Below are 23,195 nucleotides of genomic sequence, written 5' to 3' on the forward strand. Positions count from 1 at the left end.
TTAGAGCGCGTCCACACGTGTGCTGGAACAAGTGCTGGCAACATGTAAACAACACAATAACTAACAAGATGCAAATAGAAACAGCAGCGTCCAGATCACAATGAAGTCTCAGCTGCCTCGTATGGACACACTTCTCCCATCACCTCCGCTGCCAACGGGTTTGAAGCTGCACTGTATACATCTGTCCAAATACTGCTGTATATATCTGGTCAAATATGTTGCCAGCTGTGTGGGCAACATAATTCGCTTACACGTATGGACGTGCCCTTAGAGTTATTTTTCGGCTACACTCACGTCTCCACAAGCAAACTGGAGGCGTGCCAGCAACACAGTACATATCGCCAGGCTAGTTGCTTTAGTCCGTTCACCTTAACTTCACCTAGATTTTCGTCCTTTTGTAGCTTATTTCACGTAGCTCAGAGAAAGACAATGCCACATCACTGTATACCTTCCATAGCACTTCTCCGTGACTAGCATTAGGAGTGTTAATCTTTTTTTTAAGCATCAGAACAGAGGGAGGAAAAACAAATTAATGAATAAAACATATATATATATATAAAACAAGTAGATGGAAATATGGCAATTTTAGGCCAAGTTAGAGTGAATGGAGTATAGGGGAGCGCTATTTCCGGACTACACTGCATCTTTCTCACTTCCTATGACCTCCATATCAAAGGCAGTGTGTCCAGGCATCTCAAAAAGAACAGATTATGATTTTTTATTTAATTTTTCTCAACGAAGAATATTTTCTCTCAGTCTTCCATCATCTTATTTTTTTTTCTTAGCAGTTAAGGTTAGAATGAGATGGGTTACACAGCGTAAATGTAGATTAGGTTAGGGTGTATCATTTTGGTATTAAGTTAGGTAAAGGTAGATTATTTCCGCTTAGTTACCTCGCCCGGACGGCATCCAGGGAGGTGTTGTGTTTGGTCAAGTTTCTTTGCTTGTCTGTTTCTTTGTTTGTTTGTTTGTAAGCAACATTACGGAAAAACGGCTGAATGAAATTACATGAAACATTCAGGATATGTGGGCACTGGTCCTAAAAGAAAATAATTAAATTTTGGAGGTAATGGAGTGAACCTGAAAGGTCAAAATCAAGGTCACGGATTTTCAGAGGGCTTTAACTTTGAAAACGGTTGAAGATAAAGATATTTACTATTATGAACATATAGGAACTCGTAATATGGGTTTTCATTTGGCACCAAGACCTTTGACCTTGAGTGACCTTGAAAAGTCAAACTCAAGGTCACGGATATGCAGGGGGCTATAACTCGAAACTGGTTGAAGATAGATATTATTTATTATTATCAAGATATAGGAGGTCTCATATGGGCTTTTATTTGGCAGTATGACCTTTGACCTTGAGTGACCTTCAGTGATCAAACGCAAGATCACGGATTTTCAGAGGGGGTAGCTTGAAAACATGTGTGCCATTACCTTAGACTTTATTGTGTACTATACTGACACTAAATGGCAGTACCGCTTCAATATTTAACAGCAATGAAACAACTGCTGTGGGGCGAGGTTTGTTGTGTCTGGCACCACTTGTTCTAAGTTTGAGTTAGATTAAAGCATAGGTTAGATTATACTAGGTGTTAATTAGATACCTGAATATCTCTTCAGTTTAGATTAGGCTAGGGGAAGAGGGAGGGGGAAACTAGGGATGAGATGGAGGGATGGAGTGGTCTGTGAAAGAGGGGGTGTAAGGTGGGGGTATGGAGAGTGAGAGACTAAGTAGCAGAGCGTTGAGTAACGTGGAGGGGGTGGAGAGGGAGGGGGAGACCCAGGATGAGATGGAGGGATGAAGTGGAGAGGTGTATGAGAGAGGGAGTTGTGGGCTGGGGGGAAGGTAGTGAAATGGCAGGGGACAGGATGACATGGTGGCGATTTGTTCGTGGCCACCTCTTACGGGATTAAGGAGTCTGGCAGTAGATAGATAGCCAGATGGATAGATAGACTGGGTTAGCTTAGATTAAATTAGGTCACATCTTAAGTTAGGCTAGAAGTTACCGTAAAGATTTGTTACAAGAATATCGGATGTAAGATTAAGCATGTTAAGGCTGCGCTAGATTAGGTCAAGGTAGGGCAGGTGAGGATAGTAATTAAGGTAACCGTATTAATTTATAAGAAGTTAAACTCGGGTCATCCCTCCCAGCATCGTGAGGGAGCAGAACGCCATGTGCTGTGGTGTACACGGTGACAGCCTCTTCCTCTCCTGTCACCTTCTTGCTCCGTGACCCCTTGTGACCTGAGATGACCCCCCAGGCCCATCGGTACATCTTCTCGCAGGTGGGGTCAACCACACCCCCCGAGACTTCACTGGGGGGTGTCGCACCTGCAGGAGAAGGGGGGGGGTGAATGTTGTTGGGAGAAGTTGATGATGATGATGGTGGTGGTGGTGATGACGGTTGGTAGTGGTGGTGACGATGGTGGTGGTGGTGGTGCTCAGGTGATGATGGTGGTGGTGGTGGTGGTGCTCAGTTGATGATGGTGGTGGTGGTGGTGGTGCTCAGTTGATGATGGTGGTGGTGGTGCTCAGGTGATGATGGTGGTGGTGGTGGTGCTCAGGTGATGATGGTGGTGGTGGTGGTGACGATGGTGGTGGTGGTGGTGCTCAGGTAATGATGATGGTGGTGGTGGTGGTGGTGCTCAGGTGATGATGATGGTGGTGATGGTGTAGGTAGTTAGATGATGATGAAGATGATGGTGGTAGTGGTGGTTAGATGATGTTGATGGTGGTAATGGTAGTGATGATGATGATGATGATGGTGGAGGTGGTGGTAGTGGTAATGAATAATAATAATAATAATAATAATAATATCAATGTCTATCCTGCATCATCTACATTTGGTAGTGATGATGATGATGATGATGATGATGGTGGTGGTCGTGCTGGTGTTGGTAGTGATGATGATGATGGTGGTGGTGGTGGTGCTGGTGGTGGTAGTGATGATGATGATGGTGGTGGTGGTGGTGCTGGTGTTGGTAGTGATGATGATGATGGTGGTGGTGGTGGTGCTGGTGGTGGTAGTGATGATGATGATGATTAATAATAATAATAATAATAATAATAATAATAATATCAATGTCTATCCTGCATCATCTACATTTCCCACTCCCACTGCCACGCCCACACCAGCAGACTGACCCGTGCAGCACATACGATACCTCCAAGTGTATTTCAAGTAAAGTGCTATTTACGAACCACCCTGTCTTCTAGCTGGGGGGAAACTTAGAAAATATTATACTAGGAAGAAACTAGTAATAAATGCCATACTATGTGAGGGGATAGGGCGTAGGAATACAGTTGCTAGAATCTAACCTCAAAGCACTTACTATCCTTGTCTTACTTCTGCATAGTTTAATGTAATTCTAGTTGTATTTCCACCTGTAGTTAGAATACATATGTGGAGTAGATGGGAAGTTGTTGAATGCTGTGAAGAGTATGTATGATGGTGCTAAGGCTGCAGTGTGTGTGGATGGTGAACTGAGTGAATTTTTCTCTTTGAAGGTTGGGTTGAAACAGGAATGTGTCATGTCTCCATGGTTGTTCAATCTGTACATGGATAGGGTAATAAAAGAGGTACAAGGTAGGGTAGTGGATGTTGGAGTGGCCCTAGTGAGAGAGGGTAGTGTTTGGAAACTCCCTGTACTGTTGTTTGCAGATGATAATGTGTTGTTGAGTGAAGACGAAGGGGAGCTGCAAGGCTTGGTGGATGAGTTTGGGACAATGTGTAAGAAACGGAATCTAAAGGTGAATGTAGGGAAGAGTAAAGTGATGGTCTTTGAGAGAGGTGAAGTCAGTGAATGTACAGTGAGGTTGGATGGTGAGGAAATGGAAAATGTGAGTACGTTTAAGTACTTGGGGAGTGTGATGAGTAAGGATGGAAGTTTGGAGGGTGAAGTGCTTGAAAGGTTACAACAAGGAAGAAAGGTTGCTGGTTCCTTGAAAGCAGTGATAAGAAACAGGGAAGTGAGCATGGAAGTGAAAAAGTTACTACATGACAGTATTGTGATACCAACTCTAACGTATGGAAGTGAAGCTTGGACGTTGTTGGAAGGACACAAGTCAAGAGTGAGAGCAGTGGAAATGAGCTATTTGAAAGGAGCCTGTGGAGTCACATGGAGAGACAGACCAGACTGACAAATGAGGAAGTGAAGGAGTGTTGTGGTGTGGATGTGGATGTGATAGGAAGTGTTAGGAGGAACACACTGAGGTGGTTTGGCCATGTGGAGAGGATGGAGGGTGAGAGACTGACTAGAGAGTGTATGTGAGTGAGGTGGAGAGGGGGAGAAGGAGGAGGAGGCCGAGGATGAGATGAAGAGATGGAGTGGAGAGGTGTATGAGAGAGGGGGAGGGTGAGCTGGGAGCAGGGCAGTGAAATGGCGGGGGACAGGGCGACGTGGAGGCGATTTGTTTGTGGCCACCCCTAACGGGATTAAGGCGTCTGGCAATAGATAGATAGATAGGTTTAGAATTTCCACCTGTCCATCCACCGCCTTGATATTCCTCTAAGCAGGTATATTCCTAGATTTTTTTTCCCTTCACCTAGATATTTTTCCTGGCATATTTTCTTCCACATATTCCTCTAGTTTCTTCCACTCTGACATCCTTCCACACATTCTTTGCCAATCCATTCTTCCACCTGCTCAAGCCTCTCCATCACCTGACCACCTCATATCCGCTTGAGGGTGTGGGCAGGAGGGGGGGGGGCGAACTTCTGTGGCCTACGGTGATCCTTCGGCCCGCACATGCATGCTGTTGGTATGGACGCACCCTTACCTGTGCATAGCGATACGACCCCAGCCACGACCATTGTCAGTAACGACCCAAATATGCCCACGTAGCAGTAGGAGAGGTCGTAGGGGGAGGGGGTCGTGTCGGGGCTGTGGGGTTAGAGAGGAAGATTGTGAGATGGTGTGAGAGAGAGAGAGAGAGAGAGAGAGAGAGAGAGAGAGAGAGAGAGGATTAATATTTTGTTGGTTATGGATAGATAGATTGGTTGATAGGCAAAGAGAGTGATGGATAGACACATAGGTAGGTAGAGAGACTAATTGATTGATTGATTGATAGACACCATGAATAGATAGATATTAGACGGACAGACACCATTTATGGATAGATAGATAAACAAACCAAAGAAAAACACAGGGAGACATAGACAGACAGACAGTCGGACAGGCAGATAGATAGATAGATAGATAGGTAAGTAGGAGGTTGGAATAATTCTTCATGGTTACTATAATCTGTTTATTTTTACCTGAAGGAACTGGTCCACTCCCACACCTTGAGTACTTAGTCGTGGGTGCGTGAAGTTCGATGTGAGTCTCTTTGGTTACTAGTCAAATCCACCCCGTCTGAATTATGAGGTAGGAATAGGTAGCAATGAGTCTCCTTGGTTGCTAGTCAAATCAACCCTACAGTCTTAGTTATAGGGTAAGAATAAGTCTCCTTGGTTAGTAGTCAGTTCCATCTTACAGTCTTAGTTATGGGGTAAGAATGAGTCTCCTTGGTTACAAGTCAAATCCACCCCAAGTCTGAGTTATGAGGAAGGAGTAGGCAGCAATGAGTCTCCTTGGTTACAAGTCAAATCTACCCCAAGTCTGAGTTATGAGGAAGGAATATGTAGCAGTGAGTCTCCTTTGTTACTAGTCAAATCCCCCCTACAGTCTGTTATGAGGTAGGAATGAGTCTCCTTGGTTACTAGTCAAATCCACCCTGCAGTCTGAGTTGAGTTAAGAATAGGTAGCAATGAGTCTCCTTGGTTACTAGTCAAAACAACCCTTCAGTCCAAGTTATGTGGTAGGATTGAATCTCCTTGGTTACTGGTCAAATCAAGCCTCTGGTCTGAGTTATGAGGTAGGGATGAGTCTCCTTGGTTACTAGTCAATTCAAGTCTCTGCTCTGAGTTATGAGGCAGGCATGAGTCTCCTTAGTTACTAGTCAAATCCACCCTCCATTCTGAGTTATGAGGTAGGAATAGGTAGCAGTGAGTCTCCTTGGTTACTAGTCAAATCCATCCTCCAATGTGAGTTATGAGATAGGCATGAGTCTCCTTGGTTACTAGTCAAATCAACCCTCAAATCTGAGTTATGAGGTAGGAATGAGTCTCCTTGGTCACTAGTCAAATCAACCCTCCAGTCTGGTTAGAAATACGTTATGCTACAGTCTTTTCACTTTAACCTGGCCAGAAATTGCCATCTCTCCATCCTGAGTGCCGAGTTGTAGTAATAGATTAACATCGGAATATGGTGCTAGTCACGAAGAAGTGCTATGGAAAGGACATAGAGCCATAGCATGTATTTTTCTGCCACTGAGCTACATGAAATAAGCTGCAAAAGGACGACAATTTAGGCCAAGTAAAAATATCTATCTATCTATCCATCTATCTATCTATCCATCTATCTATCTATCTATCTATCTATTTTCAGTATCCGACTCTGGGTATAGACTTGACATCCCGTTCCCTTAGGTCAACAGTTACCCTACACCTTAATACACTCGTATCACCATTTCGGCGCTAACACCCACCGTCCATATTGAATACACACAATGGCTGGTGTATGGACATTAGCTGGGGTGTTTTTACATGTCGGTGGGTCCTCTCGTATTTTTTAGCGACATTCAAAGCCATAAACTGTTCCCTGCCCCAGCCGGGAATCAAACTCGGGCCAGTCAGGACAGCAGGCCACCTCTCATCCCACTTGGCCACCCAGCACCTACTTACTCTGGTAGTGAAGTAGATGAAGTTGAAAGTACACTCAGCGTAGTAGCAGCAGCTTCAGTGTACTCATAAGTAGCGTTGATGGCTGAGTCGATGGACGAATTGATGATGATTTCGGTTGAGATGTTGCATGCCCGCGTGGACAGGGGGAGCATCTGAGGAGCGCCGCCCCCCTCCATGAACTGGCCAATCACAAGCCATGCAGAGGCAGCGAATGATAAACCGAAGCCAATTACTGCCCCCTGAGAATGAAGAGTGTGTTAGTGTTACCAGCCAACCAATCGTCCATCCATCCATCCATCCCTTCATCCATCCATCCATCAACTCACCTTAGCATTGGTCCACGGCATAAATATTCCAGCCAAAAATACGCCCATCCAAGGCCCCCCGGAAGTTGCAATTAGGCTGTTGACCACCTGGAAGATGTTACCAAGGCGCCCCACCATCAGACCGACACAGAGAGCGCATACCCCGCTGAGCGTGGCTGTGGGGGAAGGAGGAGGAGAGGAAGACTGATAACGACCGTAGTCTTAAACTGTGGGGAGGCTTTCACCATGCCTTATCCGTATCTTTTGGTGACCTTAACGCACGAAAGGGAGAGCGTTCCCCGGTGAACGGGAGAGGATTACCACAGCGTAGTACTGGAATCCGCGGGGAGTCTCATAGCACCCCTTCGCATGCCCCTTCGTCATATTATAGCAGCCTTGTGCAAAGAAAACTATGTAGAATTTGAAGGACCCTATGGTGTGTGTGATGGGAATTTTAATTTAATGATAAAAACATCGTGTAAAGAAAAAAATAAGCGTTTACTATTTTTATCGTTTTAAAAGACTTCACCACTTCTCTGGGGATGATTAATTTACGACGAGACAAAAACAAAGATGAGATACTGTATCCTCTTCCATTTTATTTCTCAATATTTCTACCAAGCTGTTTATCAAATATGGTGCATGATACTTTTATAATTAGTTTGATTAGTACGTGAAATGATTCCTACGGTAAAGAATGGTCAGGAATTACCTAAACAGATGAATCGTGCACACCCAGTTCGTTAGAAATACTAAGTCTCACGTTTGCGTTCGGTAAACTTGTACAAGTCCAAACTATTTTGTTTTGCTCTGGCAGTGTATTTTTCTGGTTGATTTTTGTGTAATTTGAACGAATTTTACATTTTAATTTGAACGAATTTTACGTTTTCTTTTCGGTGCCCATGATTGGTTTTCCAATTAACCCCCTCTCTCAGGTGTCTTGGGGGGTGGGTCTTCGGGGTTCTAGGTGGGAAAAATGGCAAAAACAAGCATTTGGGGCAGAAATATAATCAAAATCGGTGTGACCAGCCAAGGCGTATTCGGAGGGTTACTACCGACCGCATGAACCCCTTTGAAGCTATGTCTAGCACCGAATTTTGCCCATGGTACAGGTGTGGTGTACATACTCATACACGGTGTTCAGGAACGTATGCCAGTCTGTAATAATAAAATAGGTAAGACTTGCTAATATTAAGACGTTATATTGTATATGAACCTTAGAAACTGTCATTTTCTTTTCAGTATTTTAAGTTTAAAGTGAATCTGTGTTACCAACTCTTTGCCACGCCTACCCACATGAAGGGGTGCGCTCTTTATCGCTTTCAAGAATACCACTGACGTTGAAGGTGTCAGCTTCCACTTCGTGCGGGGTGCGGGAAGGCTAACCCCTGCCCTCAGTTTCAAGACTACGGACGTGAGACCCGCGTAAAGAAGTTCCCAAACACCTCTTCCTTTGCGATTTATTTTGACACAGAGAGCACATACCCCGCTGATCGTGGCTGTGGGGGGAGAAGGAGGAGGAGAGGGAGACTGAGACACGTATTCCGGTCGGGTATGGAGACTCCCTAACACCTCTTCTTTAGCGATTTAACACACAGAAAGCGCATACTTCAGTGATTGTGGCTGTGGGGGGAGTAGGAGGAGAGGGAGACTGAGAACGGGGTAAAGAAGCTCCCTAACACCTTTTCCTTAGCGATTTATTTACGGATGTGGCAGGTTTGTTTCATACAGAGAGCGCATACCCCGCTGATCGTGGCTGTGGGGGCAGAAGGAGAAGGAGACTGAGAACCGAGTAAAGAAGCTCCCAAACACTGCTTCCTTAGCGATTTATTTTCCGATATTGCCGGTTCTTATCCTTTGGCACGTTAATTATGCAGAGTATGGTGATGTTAGAAGAAATCATATAACAAAATAGGACAGTAAAGTGTAATAAGCAAAATAAATCGCTTGGGAAAAGATGTTAGGGAGCTTATGATGAAAATGTGGACCCTCATATATAATTGCCAAAATAATATATGGAAAATACAGGGTGGTCCACAGATAGCACGTGAGTTATTGAAGGAGTTAAATGAAAGAAGGAGATGGCAAGAGACAATTATTGGTGGAGAGAGTTCATCGAGGCCTTATGCATCCCGTGGGGTGCCACAGGAAATGATTGATTGATTGAAATGAAAGATAAGTCGCTTGCGATGTGGAAGCACGGTTTGTTGGGGGGGGGGAGGGGAGAGCAAGGGGAAGGGGTGCGAATGTGGATGGGGAGGGAGGAAGGGTAGAAAGGAGGTAGGGAAGGATGGAGGTGGAAGTTGAGGGGAAGGGGAGGGGAAGTGAAGAAGGATGTGCGAGAGAGAGAGAGAGAGAGAGAGAGAGAGAACAAATACTCACAATAAAGACAGACTCAGACTTTACTTCCGAATATACACAGACGCTCAACAATAAACTGCAGTCGTAAACAGCAACTCAAACTCTAGACAGCAGACTTTCACAGCACTGCTATTTAGAGAGTCCTGTCTGTTTATCTGTCTATTGCCAGACGCCATAAGCCTGTAAGGGGCGGCTGTTTGTCTTTGAGTTAGTTGTTTTACGGGGAGGGGCACTAACCCTCCGCCAACCCACTTTTTGACACGTAGGGAACACGTATGGGTTGGTTATATGGTTACCACCCAGCGTTGTAAATGGTTTCCCGGCTTACAGAAAATCATTTGGCTTGTCACTTAATGTAAAACCACCAGAAAAGGAAAGAAAAGTAATAAAGAATGACAGGAAAGAAACAGGAAGAGAGGAGGGCAGACACAGAAAAAAAATAAAGGTGAAGGAGGAAGTAGGCAGCACTACATCAAGTGAGTGGATGATGGTGAGAAATATGAAGAGAGGAGGACAGACAGAAAAAAAAATAAAGGTGAAGGAGGAAGTAGGCAGCACTACATCAAGTGAGTGGATGATGGTGAGAAATAGGAAGAGAGGAGGACAGACACAGAAAAAAAAATAAAGGTGAAGGAGGAAGTAGGCAGCACTACATCAAGTGAGTGGATGATGGTGAGAAATAGGAAGAGAGGAGGACAGACACAGAAAAAAAAATAAAGGTGAAGGAGGAAGTAGGCAGCAGTACATCAAGTGAGTGGATGATGGTGAGAAATAGGAAGAGAGGAGGACAGACACAGAAAAAGAATAATAAAGGTGAAGGAAGAAGTAGGCAGCGCTACATCAAGTGAGTGGATGATGATCACCACCACCTACCTCCATCTCCCGCATCAGTATTATAAAAATCCACTGAAATAAACAGCACTCAGACAGCAACTTAGACAGCAGACTTACACAGCAATTAAACAGCACTCAGACAGCAACTTAGACAGCAGACTTACACAGCAATTAAACAGCACTCAGACAGCAACTTGGACAGCAGACTTACACAGCAATTAAACAGCACTCAGACAGCAACTTGGACAGCAGACTTACACAGCAATTTCACGACATTGGTGGCTCGCTGTTCACTGAGATTTTTGAAGTAATGTCGCTGTTTAAGGAAGTCCTCCCACACCAGACAGGCAGCGGCGTTCCCCTGCGAAGAAAACGTGCTGTGGGGGAGATAGAAAACGGGGTGAGAGAGAGAGAGAGAGAGGGGGGGGGAGTACTGATATGTCGATTGGGTTACTGGCTGACTGGTTGTTTCATGGATAGATAAACAGAGAGATAGATAAAGTGATATATAATTATTTTCATTAAATGGTTGGTTGGATGGTTGGTTAAATATTTCATTGATATTCTAGGTAAATAGATACAGTAAGAAAATATAGATAGATTTTTTAGCAAGGTGGTTAGTAGATTGAATACATCTAGATAGATAGACAGGTATATAAACAGGTAGATAGATAGGTAGGTTAGTAATTTTAGCTTTGGTTAATAGACTGAATACATATAGATAGATAGATAGATAGATAGATGTTTCAGCTAGATGGGTCGTAGGTTAAATATACTTGTTCTTTAGATAGATAGAGAGCTAGATAGATAGACAGATAGACTGGCAGATAGAAAGAGACAGACAGACAGATCCCTCCATACACACATACATGCCTTCAGACCTCCACCAGGTAATTAGATAGACAGACAGACAGACACAATCCGTCCTTCATACAAGCAGATATACCTTAATTAGATAGCCAGACAGAGAGACAGACAGACAGACCTCTCACACCTACAGACCTCAGAACACCACCATACACGGCCGCCACGAAGAGACCCACCAGACCAGGCACCCCACTTAGTTTATCAGCGACCAGGTAAGGTAGGATTTGGTCTGGCTTGTGGATGAGACCAGCTGAGAGGGGATCACACAGCTGGTAAGTGGCGTAGGCGACGAGACCAGCTAGGAAAAAGATGATCCACAATATCCACATACCCACCAGGAAGAACCAACCTAATCTGAGGAAAGGTGGAAGGAGGGGTAATTAGTGCACCTGTCTTTTTACCTGTCTGATTGTCTTTTTACCTGTCTGACTTTGTAATTACTTGTCTACCTTTTTGTCTACATGTCTATTTTCCTACTTACCTGTCTATTTACCTGTAACTTTCTAATTGTCTACCTGTCTTTTTTCTACTTGTCTGTTTTCCTGCTTACCTGTCTACCTATTTATTTACCTGTCTAACTTTCTAATTACTTGTCTTCTTGTCTATTTTCCTATTTACCTGTCTATCTGTCTGCTTGTGTATTTACCTGTCTACTTTATTTACCTTTCTACGTGTCTGTCTACCTGGCTAATTGTCTCTTTACCTGCCTAACTTTCTAATTACTTGTCTACCTGTCTGCTTGTCTACTTACCTGTCTACTTGTCTATTTACCTGTCTCAGTCTATCTACCCGTCTGTTTGTCTACCTGCCGTTCTGTGCGTCTTCATGTCTGCCTGATTCACTCCTCGTTGACAAATTCGAGAAACACCGATATGGGACTCAGTGTGTATTGACGTTTCGCCTCACGGCTTCTTCAGAATACAATTGCCGAATATACACCACATTTCCTGTATACATAGAAGATGTGAGAGGGGGTGAGGTATTGGCTAGGGGTGGTAGGGGGGTAGGTAGGGTAAGGGAGGTGAGGTGCAGGGGAAAGATCACTGCACAAGGACGGAGAGAAACAAGGGACAGGTGTAGTGAGAAATCCTTAGGGAGAGGGAGGGAATGTTGGGTAAGGTGTGTGTGTGTTTGTGTTCAAGTCCTCCCCTACCTTTGGGCCGTGCGTAGAGGGGTAACTGAGCTAAATCGCTGGTGTATATGCTGACTGAGCCCCACGTAATTCACCATGTAGAATATGCCGAAGGTAAAGGTGGACCAGAAGGTGTGGCGGACGAAGAGGCTGGTGTCCATACTGGTGAGGGAAAGATGTTTAGTAACCACTTATAAGATGTTCAGTAACTCGTTAATAATATAACTTTTTTATTAGTACCTCCGGCAGCGAATTTGAAGGAGGTTATGTATTCACCTATGCTTGTCCACACGATATCTCCAAAGGTTCTTAATGAATTTCAATGATTTTTGGTGGAAGGGTGGGCCATGGGCGAAGAAAGAATTGATTAAACTTTGGGCCGGATCCGGATCCTTTGTATCGCGCACAATATCTTCAAAAGTTCTCAGTGAATATCGGTGAAATTTTGTGGAAAAGTGTCCAATGGGTCAGGGAACAATTGATATAAGTTTGTGGTGGATCCGGATCCTATGTATTCCACACAGCATCTCCACGGATCCGGATCCGAATCCTTTTCAATGACAGTGGCATTGGCGGAGGTATGCGCTGTCTGAGTGCTTTCTAGTTTATTTCGGTTATTATAGTTCTTTCACCTTAACTTGATCATAGTGGTGGTGGTGATGATGATGGTGGTGATGATGGCGGTGGTGGTGATAATGGTGATGAAAATGGTGTTGACTTGTTCATGGTAGTCAGTTAACTGAATACTTATTTTGAACTATCTTATGGTAATGACGTCAAGGCCCGAGAGACGTGTGTGTGTGTGTGTGTGTGTGTGTGTGTGTGTGTGTGTGTGTGTGTGTGTGTGTGTGTGTGTGTGCTCTGCAACGTACTTGAAAAATTCCAGTCTTTGTCCCTGTTCTGCTCTGTGCCACACCTCGGCCACGCCACCCAGGTCTATGCAGCACAGTACCACCACGGCCAGTACTCCACCAAACATCAGTAGTGTTTGTAGTACATCTGTGTACACCACTGCCTTCACTCCACCCTGGGGGAGAAGAGTAGTAGTAGTATTTAACAGTAAGAGTAGTAGCAGTAGGAGTAGTGTTGGTGTTGATGGTGGTGACAGTAGTAGTAGTAGTGGTGATGGTGGTAGTAATAGTAGCAGTAGTATTAGTAATGATAGTAGTAGTAGCTGCCACCTTCTACAATGCTCCATCCTCTTGTCTGAGGATAGGGAGGGAGTTGAGGGACGTTTGTGTAACCAGGCAGCTCCACCGCCCAGTTATATCAGTGCCACCACGTGAAGGCGCCCTGTATAAAGAGTAAAGCCTATTATCGGTGAGAGATAGAGGTAAATTTATTGTATTTATCGTTATCAGTGATGTGATTTATGTACGCGTCATTGTTATCGTGTTATAAGGAGTTTTAATACACACACACACACACACACACACACACACACACACACACACACACACACACACACACACACACACACACACACACACACACACACACACACACACACACACACACACACTCCCATAACAAACATAAATCTCCAGTATACAGCATAAATCACCAAGGAAGTGGCATTACGCATACTCCACACCCACCAAACACTATAACCTTATACCAAATTAGCCCGAGAGTTTCAATACTTACAATAGTGAAGTAAAAAGTGCACACAACGCTCATAATAGTCATAGCCGTGTGCGTGGAGATGGGCGTGACTGTTGTGAGGGCGAGGGCGGGCGCATACAGACACACGCCCATGTATACGCACATGTTGAGGAGCAGCGTACATGTGCACACGAGGCGGAGGGGACGGGAACGAAAACGGAGCTCCAGGTACTGTGAGGGTATAGAAAACGGGATGCTGAGAGAGAGAGAGAGAGAGAGAGAGAGAGAGAGAGAGAGAGAGAGAGAGAGAGAGAGAGAGAGGGCACTGGGGAAGAGTATGTATGTGAGGAAGGACTGATGTGTGTGTGTGTGTGTGTGTGTGTGTGTGTGTGTGTGTGTGTGTGTGAGAGAGAGAGAGAGAGAGAGGAGGTGGCCCTGGGGGAGGGTATGTATGTGAGGAAGGACTGATGTGTGTGTGTGTGTGTGTGTGTGTGTGTGTGTGTGTGTGTGAGAGAGAGTGAGAGAAAGTGGCACTGGGGGAGAGTATGTATGTGAGGAAGGACTGGCGTGCGTGTGTGTGTGTGTGTGTGTGAGAGAGAGAGAGAGAGAGAGAGAGAGAGAGATGGTCATATATAATCAGACTCTCTCAAACTCAAAAATCTCTCTCGGAATTAAAGCTCTCTTCCACCTCATTCAAATAATTTGGAACTCAAAAAACTCCCTGAAACTCAAAATCTCTCTCAAAATTGAAGCTATCTCTCACCTCACTCAAAATTGAAAACTCCAAAGAACCATCAAACTCAAAAATCTCCCAGACTCATAAAATCTCAGTCTCAAAACTCTCTCTCTCTCTCGGACTCAAAAATCTCTCTCAAACTCAGAAAAATGTTAAACTCAAAAACCTCTCTCAGACTCAAAAATCTTTATCTCTCAAACTCAAAAAGAATGTGAAACTCAAAAACGTCTCTCAGACTCAAAAATCTTTCTCTCTCAAACTCAAAAAAATGTTACACTCGATAATCTCTCTCTGAAACTCAAGAACATTTCAGACTCAAAAATCTCTCTCAAACTCAAAAATCTCTCAAACACAAAAATCTCATAATTAAAACTCTCTCACCTCACTCAAAAATTAGAACTAAAAAAAAAAAACTAAAAAAATATCTCAAACTCAAAAATCTCTCACTCAAACATCTCTCAAAATTAAAACTCTCTCTCAAAATTAAAGCCATCTCTCACCTCATTGAGCGAGACGATTTTGAGATTGTAAAAGAGAGGCAGGATCAGGTAGAGGACGATGAGGGTGCCGGGGATGAAGCCTATTAGCGAGGTTGCCAGCTGGGTGCCAAAGAAGTAGATTTCGGTTGAGTTACCTGGGGGATGAGAGAGAGACAGATTAGAACTACCTCACTTTCTCACTGTTTGTATCTCTCTCTCTCTCTCTCTCTCTCTCTCTCTCTCTCTCTCACACACACACACACACACACACACACACACACACACACACACACACACACACACACACACACACACACACACACACACACACACACCTGGTTATACACACGTCCCTCAACTCCCTCCCTATCCCCCGAAAGGACGATGGTGGACTGCAGGAGGAGGGCAACTTCAGCCTCCAGTCCACTGGGTTCACATTAAGCTGAATCTGGGGTTGTTGCTGCTGCTACTACTACTACTACTACTACTACTACTACTACTACTACCACTACTACGTTGAATAAAATAGTGTGGCTATAGTTGGAATGAAATATTAAAATTGTCTCACACACACACACACACACACACACACACACACACACACACACACACACACACACACACACACACACACAGTAGTTTTTATTTTCTCTTCTTATATTTAAAAAAATAGAGCAAACTTCATAATTCTTTTCACTCATTTTTTTACTTAATTCATTGTGTGTGTGTGTGTGTGTGTGTGTGTGTGTGTGTGTGTGTGTGTGTGTGTGTGTGTGTGTGTGTGTGTGTATCTATCTGTCTGTCTGAGTATGTATGTATGTTTGTATTATGTATGTATGTATTATGTATGTATGTATGTATGTATGTATTTACCCTTGCCTTAAGTCTCCCTGTCATTGTGTGCTAATGTATGTCTTTAAATATACATTAACTTCCCTCCCCTTCAGTATACTCACACGCCACACATTTCTGCACCTCATCAACACCCCACACCCTCCTCCCCCTCCCCACTGCATCCCACACCCTCTCCCCCCCTCCACACACCCTCCACACCCTCTCCCCCTCTCCACACACCCTCCACACACCCTCTCCCCCCTCCACACACCCTCCACACCCTCTACACCTCCTTTCACCCCTTTCATTCCCCACCCTTCCTTCCCTCTTCCACGCTCCTCTTCTTCATTCCCTTTCTCCGTCCTCCCACACCTCTCTCCCCCCTCCCTCTCCCCCCTCCTCTTCCTTCTCCCTCTGCTTCCCTACCTACCCCTACCTCCCTCCCCGTCCCTCAAACAACAAAGATGCCGTCTTCTGCATCAAACCCTCTTTCTTCTTCCTATATACCTCATCCTCGGTCTTCCCATCCCGTCTCACCCTCCACCTCACTCACTTGCACTCTCCTTATCAGTCTCTCATTCTCACCTTCCATCTCTCCCTCCACCTCACTCACTTGCACTCTCCTAGTCAGTCTTTGATTCTCCCCCTCTCCCCCTCCACCTCACTCATACACTCCTAGTTAGTCTCTCATTCTCCCCCTCCAACCCTCCCCCTCCACCTCACTCACATACGCATAGTCAGTCTCTCATTTTCCCCCTCCATCTCTCCCCCAGGGATGTGTATGAGAGGTAGGGTGTGTATCTGGGATGTGTTTGGGGTGTGTTTGAGGCGTGTATCCAAAGACATGGGGCGCCTGTTTGGATTTGTTGGGATGTGGATATGGTCGGGATGGGTGCGGCTATCAGAGGTGTTCATTCTCTTGTTGATATGGTAATTTTGGTTAAACGTGATGCTAAATAATATGAACACGTGGAGGGGCAATTGAGTGTGAGAGCGTGAAGGAAGAGTGAGGAGTGGGAGGGAAAAGAGAAGGTAGTGAAGGGGTGAAGAGTGACTGGGAAAGAGTGAGAGAGTCAGGAATGAGAGTTGAAGAGTGTGAGAGTGAATTAAGAGTGAGAGAGTTAAGAGTGAAGAGTGATAGATAAAGAGAGTGAATTAAGAGTGAAGAGTGATAGATAAAGAGTGAATTAAGAGTGAGGAGTGATAGATAAAGAGAGTGAATTAAGAGTAATAGATAAAGAGTGAATTAAGAGTGAGGAGTGATAGATAAAGAGAGTGAATTAAGAGTGATAGATAAAGAGTGAATTAAGAGTGAGGAGTGATAGCTAAAGAGAGTGAATTAAGAGTGAGGAGTGATAGATAAAGAGAGTGAATTAAGAGTGAAGAGTGACAGATAAAGTGTGAATGAATTAAGAGTGAAGAGTGATAGATAGAGAGAGTGAGAGTGAATGAAGAGTGACAGATAAAGAGTGTGAGAGTGAATTAAGAGTTAAGAGTGATAGATAAAGAGTGTGAGAGTGAATGAAGAATGAGGAGTAGGAGTGAACCAGGAAGGACTGGTAAGAGTGAGTGAAGAGTGGCTGGGAAACTGGGAGAGTGAATGAAGAGTGAGAGGTAGAAGTGAAAGTAGGGTAGTAGTAGCAGCAGCAGTAGTAGTAGTAGTAGTAGTAATAGTAGTAGCAATAGTAGTAGTAGTAGTAATAGTAATGGTAGTAGAAGTAGTAGCAGTAATAGTAGTAATAGTAATGGTAGTGGTAGTAATAATTGTAGTAGGTTTGGGAGGGCATTGAGATAATCATATACCCAGGCAGCTCCACCGCCCTGATATAGCAGTGCCACCACCTGAAGGCCCCCTCTCAGCACCAAATCTATAGTCTGACAGATCGAAACGTAGGGTTTTGGTGGAGTCACCCCCTCCCTGCACTGTTGCCACGTTTCCGAGCTGACCTCTCCATCAGCGATGACCTTGACACTGTTTCCCTCTTGTGATCTCCGTTTTTCTAATACCCCCTATACCCCTGCCACCAACACCCCCTATACCCCTACCCCCAACAACACCCCCATCAACAACACCCGCTATACCTCCACCACCAACACCTCCTATAAATATAGACCCCCACCATCAACACCTGTATAATAATTAGCCGTTGATAATTGCTATACTTTTATTGAGAGCATACATTCTACCCTATTGCTCAAACTCCCTAATCTTACAATCCCATCTGTCTTAATCCTTCCCACTGCCTTCGTTCCTAAATCCCTTAATTGATCTATTTTTAACCTAAGTGTCCCCACACCTTTTAAACCATTTACCTCTCTGTCACTATTCTCCACCATATGTATCAACTTGTATTATATTGTGTATAGAACTTTCATACTGTATGCTGTACTACTGTATAATGTATAAGAATACCCACTGTTTAGTGGAAATAAAGTTTTATTATTATTATTATTATTTCTCTCTCTCTCTCTCTCTCTCTCTCTCTCTCTCTCTCTCTCGCTAGATTTTGTTATGTGTCATCCATGGTTTTTTACTTCCATTTTTATGTATGGATTATAATTTTGACTTTATTTCCGCACCACCCTTGAGGTAAAAGTCACGGCGCGTTTTTTTTATAGAGGTTTCCCCAATAGGCCTAAATCCTGTAGGGGGTTGGTGACCTCCCACAGCGTACACACAAACACGTGTCGCGTGAGTGCTGCCACCCCAGAGCTGTTTGATATATTTATTTTAATTATGAAAGGATCGCCTCTTCCCACTTTTATCCCTTCAAATTTTCTTGCAATTATACTTGCTAAAGTAATTAGCAATGTTAGAAGTGTTGGGGAAGTAAATAATAATTAGAATATTTTTAGAGCAACACTGCCAAATTTTTATGCCACGTTTCTCTATTATCGTATAATATAGTATGCAGAATAGTTTTATTCTTCCTTGATACATGTCAGCACTTTCATTACAGTTATATTAGTATGAGTTATGTTTATGTATCATTCCTACTACACAAACCACAGGCGTTATACATCGTAGGGTTAGGAAACATGGCAATAGTGTAGGGAGGGGGTGACTCCACCCAAACCCTATGTTACGAGGAGGAACACTATAGTAGTGAAGGAGTGGATTAGGACTACAATTAACCGGATTAGTTCGAAAAATCCGCTTAAGCTGAAAGAAAGCGTCTGAAGAAAGCGAGAAATCTGTGAAGAAGGGAGTCATTGTCTTGAAGGAGTTAAGAAAGACTGATTTTTCTTCTAAGTCCAATTTGTCACCTAGAAGACATCGAAGGTAGAAATTAGATGAATAAGGCTGTATTGAAAGACGTTAAGGTAGACTCCATTTCTTCCAAGTTATAACCTTCGCCTGGAATGAGATGAATAATGTTGGTGAGTTAAGTAGGTTGTGGTAGATGCTAAGGGTGTGCTGAGTCAAACCCTTCCCCTAGAACAAGATCAGTAAAAATTGACGTTACGTGCATATCGTCATTTGTACTTCTGGTTGAGTTGGAGAGAGAGAGAGAGAGAGAGAGAGAGAGAGAGAGAGAGAGAGAGAGAGAGAGAGAGAGGTGGAAGTTAAGTAGATGAGGAAGAAGCAAGGAAAATAAGAGGGAATGAAAGAGTAAGAAAGAAGAGGAGGGGAGAGAAGAAGGATAGGAAGAGAAAACTAAGGAAGGTTAAGAGTGAAAGAGAGGGTGGTCTGGGAGACAGGAAGGTGAGGGATTAGAGAGAGGAGAGAGAGAAAGAGAGAGAGAGAGAGAGACGGAGAAGAAAAAGAAGAAAACGAAGAAGTATCGTTTTCATTCTCTTGAGTCTTCGTGCGTTGGTAAATGGAGGATTAATTCTCTCTCTCTCTCTCTCTCTCTCTCTCTCTCTCTCTCTCTCTCTCTCTCACACACACACACACACACACACACACACACACACACACACACACCTCTTTTTTCCGTCTTGCTTGTTTTTTTACTTCGTTTTGTGAGTGCTCTGTCTGTCTGTCTGTCTGTCTCTCTCTCTCTCTCTCTCTCTCTCTCTCTCTCTCTCTCTCATCAGCAGGTGAAACAAAAGCACGGAACAGTAAGAAAAACAGTACACACCTGACCACCAATATCCCGGCCTGTAAAGACGTGTGGAAGAATAACTACATCAAAGTATAGCTACTCAAAGATGCAAGAGGAGAAGCCACAAGGAAGGTTCAAAATTCAAGGTACGGTAATCCTTTGAACCCTTCTTTGACTTTGATTGTGGGGGGGGAGCGTCTAAGAAAAGAGCTATATTCGTCCCACCTTGGAATAGATACCAGTGTTTTCCATGGAGCAAACAGGTCCATCTAAATTACAGGTAGGATCGTACGTGTGAGGTGATTAGTAATTACGAGCGAATTTTCTAGTGATTCTCTCTCTCTCTCTCTCTCTTTCACACACACACACACACACACACACACACACACACACACACACACACACACACACACACACACACACACACACATACACACACACACACACACACACACACACACACATACACACACACACACACACACACACACACACACATACACACACACACACACACACACACATACACACACACTTCTTTGTTTTCAGTCTTGCGTGTTTTTTTTTCACTTTGGTATACGAGTGCTCTGGCTCTCTCTCTCTCTCTCTCTCTCTCAATCACATCAGTTTTATATTTTGCTTTGTACCTAATTACGCCAGAGAAATTTTTAGTCGATTTCATTTTTTTTTTCCTCTCTAGATGCACGATCGATCAATTTAATTTTATATATTTCTTTTCACTGTCACCTCACTATGTCACAGTGCAATGAATGAAAAGGAAGACAGAAATTCGTTCGCTTGTCTTCGCTAAAATTAACATCTCAGGGGTGGCACTAGTGGTGAGGTGGAATGGCAACACTGCGACAGGTGTTTATGTGTCCTACTGCCTCACCTGCCTACATACGTGCGTCCTGCTGCCTCACCTGCTTACATACGTGCCTCTGCTGCCTCACCTGCCTACATACGTGCCTCTGCTGCCTCACCTGCTTACATACGTGCCTCTGCTGCCTCACCTGCCTACATACGTGCTCTGCCTCCTCACCTGCTTACATACGTGCGTCCTGGTGCCTTACCTGTTTACATACGTGCGTCCTGCTGCCTCACCTGCTTACATACGTGCCTCCTGCTGCCTCACCTGCTTACATACGTGCCTCCTGCTGCCTCACCTGCTTACATACGTGCCTCCTGCTGCCTCACGTGCTTACTAACGTCATCCTGTGTCTTATTTATCTGTCTATCTATCTATCTAGCCCGACGCCCTAATCTCGCAAAGGGTGGCCGCAGACAAAACGCCTCCAAGTCGCTCTGTCACCCACCATTTGACTACCCTCCCCCCAACTCATCCCCCCCTCCCTCATATACAGTACCTCTCAACTCCATCCCTCCACCTCATCCTCGGTCTACCCCTCCTTCTTCCTCCCTCTACCTCGTCTGGTTAATTATAGTGTCGTTCTTTATGAGGGAAAAACAATTTATTAAAGCAATTATTCATTTTAATTATGCCTACACTGAATCTTACCGTGCTTTCTCCACTGATTTACCTGTGATTAGATTATGTGATATTGTACTTAACATTCTTGCAGCTTGGCTCGCATTATAGTAGTAGTGGTGGTGGTGGCGGTGGTAATGGTAGTAGTAGTCGAAGTAGTAGTAGTAATGGTAGTAGTAGTAGTAGTAGTTGTTGTTGTTGTAGTTGTAGTAGTAGTAATAATAATAATGATAATATTTACATACATTAAACATGACACTTTCACACTTCACAGATTGTACTAAAAATATACTTAATTAAAAATGTACACGAGTCGGTAGGCGACGATGGCCAGCTCTAAGTGAACCAAGTTTTGTCAGCGACCGGAAGTGAGTCTCGGTATGGAAAGTCACTCCTGTCTGGCGGTACCGAAGGACAACATCCCACCCAAGAATCATGGCCCTGGCTTGATAATCTTTGGAGCCTTAGCATTTCACGTGCGCATAATGGTGATTTTAGCTATTTTCACCGTTTTCGCATTTGACGATCATTGACCCCTGACCTGGCCAGTGTAACACGTAGGTGTACGATAAAAAGTTGTAGTACTAGTCAAAGTATATTAACATGCAAAGGTTCAGTCAAGGGGCTGCTGGGGAACTAGGGGGGCATTTTTGAAAACCGGTACTGGTTGCTAGGGATGCTGAGGCCAATCTTTGTAGGGTTTCCACTCGAAAACTAGAGGAGAGAGGGGAAAAATGGTGGCACATTTCCGGTAGGGAATGACCTCAAGATTACGCCTAAGCAAGTCAGAGCTCTCTGCGCTCATTATTAATGCTTCTACAGCTCAAAACGTGAAAAGTACGAAAAGAGCAGGTTTTCGGCCATTGCTAGGCATCGAGTAGTTGGCTTGCACCAAAACCTTGCGGCCACAGCTAGGTCACAGGCGGGTCATTGTGTCCAAGGTTGGTCGGAATCGATTAATCCTGGAGGGTAGAGGTGCCTGCCACAGTTAAACAAGAAACCCAAAGAAACCAAACAAGAAAACGCGACTAAGTGCAGCATGAGGTGGCCAGTACTTACCGAAATAACCATGCAGGCTATTAACCTAAAACTAAGGAGCTATTAGATGAAAATTAACCGCAAAGACCTAAATATTATAGTTTAATTTTACCCTTTAGATGAGGTGAGATTCCAGTTGAGGTCGATTTTTATTATTTTTATTTTATTTTTTATTTCTCTGTTTATTTGTTGGAGGGGAAAATTAACCTGGTGATAGGCGGGAGAAATGGTGATGAAGATTATGATGATGATGGTGATGAGTGATGATGATTGATGATGATGAAGTACCGTTTCGTATCGTTTATAGAGGCTAAAAGGTTTTTGCATGCATCGGTCTTGGTCACCTACTGGCGGCTCTCCACGCTGCTTGATCTCTGGCAGCCTCCCTATTCAGTCCCTTATCCCTGAGTTCACACTCTAAGACCTCGTCCCAGGTCTTTGTCGGTCTGCCTCTCGCAACCCAACCCCTAACGTTAATACTTCCCTTGTCGCACCCATTTGTCATCCCCCATCCTATCCACATGCCCAAACCATCTCAGTCTACCTCTCCTCATCACAGCACGAAAATACTCCAGTCCCATCCTTCCTCTCAACTCTGCAGTCGTTATCCTAGCCCCCCCAGGCCTAACATTCAAGGACGCACTGCACATCCACCTAATCATTGTCATTTCTGTGCGTTTGAGCCTGCGAATATCCATTTATAATGATATTCTCTTATGCCAATAGTAATTATGATTA

At 44.1% G+C, this 23,195-nt stretch overlaps 1 protein-coding gene across 1 annotated transcript in view; it reads right to left on the bottom strand.

Moving 5' to 3' along the window:
- Nucleotides 1–23,195, bottom strand: part of LOC145397519 (sodium-coupled monocarboxylate transporter 1-like) — a 23,763-nt gene continuing 568 nt past the window's right edge. Inside the window, exons 2-12 of the mRNA XM_080270590.1 lie at nucleotides 15,069–15,202; nucleotides 13,875–14,063; nucleotides 13,100–13,254; nucleotides 12,249–12,389; nucleotides 11,227–11,449; nucleotides 10,487–10,589; nucleotides 7,055–7,209; nucleotides 6,729–6,967; nucleotides 4,784–4,887; nucleotides 2,194–2,335; nucleotides 1–22 (exon numbers count right to left, since the gene is read on the bottom strand). Of these exons, the coding sequence (XP_080126716.1) occupies nucleotides 1–22; nucleotides 2,194–2,335; nucleotides 4,784–4,887; nucleotides 6,729–6,967; nucleotides 7,055–7,209; nucleotides 10,487–10,589; nucleotides 11,227–11,449; nucleotides 12,249–12,389; nucleotides 13,100–13,254; nucleotides 13,875–14,063; nucleotides 15,069–15,202 (1,607 nt within the window). The remainder of the gene's footprint in view (nucleotides 23–2,193; nucleotides 2,336–4,783; nucleotides 4,888–6,728; nucleotides 6,968–7,054; nucleotides 7,210–10,486; nucleotides 10,590–11,226; nucleotides 11,450–12,248; nucleotides 12,390–13,099; nucleotides 13,255–13,874; nucleotides 14,064–15,068; nucleotides 15,203–23,195) is intronic.

Source organism: Coenobita brevimanus, chromosome 41 (genome assembly GCF_032717465.1).
Source record: "Coenobita brevimanus isolate Jiangsu-jjx chromosome 41, ASM3271746v2, whole genome shotgun sequence".
NCBI classification, from domain to species: Eukaryota; Metazoa; Arthropoda; class Malacostraca; order Decapoda; family Coenobitidae; genus Coenobita; species Coenobita brevimanus.